This window comes from Xylocopa sonorina, chromosome 10, assembly GCF_050948175.1.
Source record: "Xylocopa sonorina isolate GNS202 chromosome 10, iyXylSono1_principal, whole genome shotgun sequence".
In the NCBI taxonomy this organism is placed as follows: Eukaryota; Metazoa; Arthropoda; class Insecta; order Hymenoptera; family Apidae; genus Xylocopa; species Xylocopa sonorina.
The window spans coordinates 7,415,909-7,419,439 of NC_135202.1; the positions used below are offsets into that span (position 1 = coordinate 7,415,909).

At 32.5% G+C, this 3,531-nt stretch overlaps 1 protein-coding gene across 1 annotated transcript; it reads left to right on the forward strand.

Moving 5' to 3' along the window:
• On the forward strand, window positions 1-2,968 carry Sply (Sphingosine-1-phosphate lyase). Its single transcript, XM_076903007.1, has 8 exons — window positions 1-143; window positions 230-445; window positions 526-734; window positions 804-1,040; window positions 1,109-1,318; window positions 1,397-1,635; window positions 1,723-1,990; window positions 2,251-2,968. The coding sequence occupies exons 1-8, from the start codon at window positions 2-4 to the stop codon at window positions 2,380-2,382; spliced, it is 1,653 nt and encodes a 550-aa protein (XP_076759122.1). The 5' UTR covers window position 1; the 3' UTR covers window positions 2,383-2,968.
• The last annotated feature ends 563 nt before the right edge of the window (window positions 2,969-3,531 follow it).

Genomic DNA, 3,531 nt, shown 5'->3' on the forward strand with positions numbered 1-3,531 from the left:
CATGGCTTGTCCTCCAGTCAATGGCATGAAAGAGTTGCTTAATAATTACTTTCAAGGTAAAGAAGCATGGCAAATAGTGACAATAACAAGTACAACTATCCTTACCTCAGTTTGGTTGTGGAATTTTATCTTCCAGGAAGAAAGTACGATCATTTGTAATATCAGTTTGTGTTGCATCAGTTCTTGGTATGTGAAGCTCGTTAAAGTTTGTTCATTTTTGTTTACTTAGGTCTTGTAGAAAGAGGGAAGAAACAGATGTTTAGATTACTGAATTATATACCTTCTATTAAAAATAAGATTGATCAGGAATTGGAAAGCATTAATAAAACATTTACAGAGGATGTGATGCAAAGAGTAAAAGATGCTCCATTCGTTGTAAAACTTCCTGAGAAGGGTTTAAAACCGGAAGAAATATTAGAGAAAGTGAAACAGTCTGTTCAGCTAGGTAAAAATAATATAATAAGAGAAAGCTCAAGTTTGTATGAAATAAATAAGCATAGGTGTACATAATATTTGATTATTTAGGTAGTTATGATTGGAAAAGCGGTAAAGTATCTGGTGCTGTATATAGGGTTGATACTGATCTTTTACAATTAATGGGTGACATTTATGGCATTGCATCATATACAAATCCATTACATCCTGACATCTTTCCTGGTACATGCAAGATGGAAGCAGAAGTAGTTAGAATAGCCTGTAGTCTGTTCCGTGGTGATCACGAATCTTGTGGCACTGTACGTTGATTTTGATTAAATAAAATGTTACTTTTCATTATTTCATCATTGCTTATCATCTGCTTTCAGATGACTAGTGGTGGTACAGAGTCAATCTTGTTAGCATGTAAAACGTATAGAGACTATGCGAGACAAGAGAAAGGTATCAGATACCCAGAAATGGTCATACCTGTAACTGCACATTCTGCGTTCGACAAAGCTGCACAGTACTTAAAAATAAAAATTCGTTGTGTACCTGTTAATCAAAATAGCTACACTGCTTGTATCAAATCTATGAAGAGAGCTATTACACGGAATACAATAATGGTAAGGAAACTAATTTCTGATCTGGAATTCATATTTGATTATTAAAAAATTTCATTAATTTATAATAGTTGGTAGGTTCAGCACCAAACTTTCCATATGGGACAATCGATAATATCGAAGCAATTTCTGAGCTGGGAGTAAAATACAATATTCCAGTTCACGTCGATGCTTGTCTGGGTGGATTTTTAATTTGTTTCATGCCGGACGCAGGTTTCCATATACCACCTTGCGACTTTAGACTTCCTGGTGTCACAAGTATATCAGCTGATACACACAAGGTATATAAATAATATTACAAGTTTACATAGCAAATAATATTAAATCTACACATTTTATGTTGCCTTTTTTTTTTTTAGTATGCATATGCTCCAAAAGGTTCTTCACTTATTCTTTATAGAAATAAAAAGTTAAGACATTATCAATATACTATAACAACAGATTGGCCTGGTGGTATTTATGGTTCTCCAACTGTAAGTGGTTCGAGAGCTGGTGGTATTATAGCATCGTGTTGGGCTGCACTAATGTATTTTGGTTATGATGAATATGTGGAATCAACTAAGAAAATTATACAAACAACTAAATACATCGAGCGAAAGTATATATTTCCATCTTCAATTCCGTTTTTTATCATTTGTTCTGTGATAAAAAATGAATGTAACTAAATACTTGAAACTTACTATAGGTTAAGGCAGTTGAATGGAATTTTCATTTTTGGTACTCCGGCTACTTCAGTTATCGCGCTGGGTTCGAACGATTTTCACATTTACAGACTTTCGGAAGCTTTAAATGCAAAAGGATGGAACTTAAATACACTTCAGTTTCCTTCCGGCGTGCATCTTTGCGTTACTTACGTCCATACGCAGCCTGGCGTAGCAGATCAGTTCTTAAATGATGTTGAAACTGAATTAAATATAATCTTAAGAGCTCCAGAAAGTGCCGTAGAAGGAAAGGTGAATATAATTGTTAACAATTTAAGCGCCGTGATCAAAGTCTATGGATTAACATCAAATCTACAGATAATTGATATCTTGAACAAGAAAATATTGTTATCCTACCTATCTCCATCTCTTCAACTTGATACCCTCATAACTTGAAGTTTCCAGTATATAAATAATATATTATATAAATCTAATTATCGTCATAGCACTTAATCTGTTTGAAGTAAAATTATTACCGATCTAAGATGAAAATAATAAACATTCTTTTGCAGCTTGCAATTTACGGAATGAGCCAAAGTATACCAGACAGAAGCATTGTTGGTGATTTTACAAAATGCTTCTTAGATTCTATGTACTTTACACCTGATGCTCAAACTGAAATTAGTAATGGTCCAAGTAACTAAACTGACTTTAGTATTACGCTATTATTCACAAAGTAAAGAGTGTGAAACTTGAAATATTAGTAGAAAAATAATTAAAAAGGAAGTGGGGCAAAAATATAAAGGGAAAACATTAATACCGCGAACTTGTTTATTACAATTTATATTGTAAAGCTTATCGCGTGTCACGCAACACGTCTTCGTTGCTCAAATAACACGTACGAGTTTGAACACGTGTACACACCATAGCGTTACAACTCTGAAGGGATTGAATTAAATGTAAAGGAGATATTTAATATCCAGTATTTTGTACACTGCAAACAGCGTTTTGATCTATTTAACTTTCACAGTACAAAACTACAGTTTAATTAATGCAATATCTTTTCTAACAGTATTTTTACACATCTCAAACGAAGTGATAACGTACAACTATATTCCACAATAGCCTTTTAATAAATCTGTATATGTACAACTTTTCGATTAGTACTTCCCGTAGAACTTGTAAACATATTTATTCGCCGTATATTTTATACTACATTTTTATTATATTAAATTCTATACTAAACGTATTATGTGTGTGTGTATAAAATAAAGAACACAGTTAAGATTATTCTTTTATAATAATACTATTAATAATTAGCATTAACTAGACGATTTCGTGCCATATTACAATATTTATTTGTTCGAATATGAAATTATTTAAAATGATCGACTCAAATCATAGTCTTTCTACTTAAATTGAAACTTCATATATTTTAAATTTTTCAATATATTCAGAAATATTTATTATACGAATCTGTATCGCTTTCTCGAGGCTAACAAAGAATAGAAAAGGGAACGATTGACTCGGTGCATCACGTTCGTAGCCGAAGGATATTAATATATGCCTTGGTATGAAGACAATTTTATCGAACCCGTGGAACTAGTTATGAGGGCAAATGCCAACACGATCTTTTGAATATCATCGACATTTTTACTCGTTCCTCACCTATTTCACCGACTTCAGAAACGAAATTTCGTGAGTTTCATCGGGAGACTAACGTGCAATATAGCTGCAACTTTACAAATGACAAGTGTTTTATTATTTCCCAATTAACTGAAATGAAATATTAACGATAAGTTATGATACGATCGTAAATGATTACGAGAGTATGCAACAGAAACATATCATAT

What these genes read in the sequence shown, in the direction of transcription:
- Sply (XM_076903007.1), top strand. Translation starts at nt 2, where the DNA reads ATGGCTTGTCCTCCAGTCAATGGCATGAAAGAGTTGCTTAATAATTAC. An exon ending in ACTAAATACATCGAGCGAAA is followed by an intron (nt 1,636 to 1,722) that starts GTATATATTTCC and finishes AACTTACTATAG; the next exon opens with GTTAAGGCAGTTGAATGGAA. An exon ending in AAAGTGCCGTAGAAGGAAAG is followed by an intron (nt 1,991 to 2,250) that starts GTGAATATAATT and finishes ATTCTTTTGCAG; the next exon opens with CTTGCAATTTACGGAATGAG.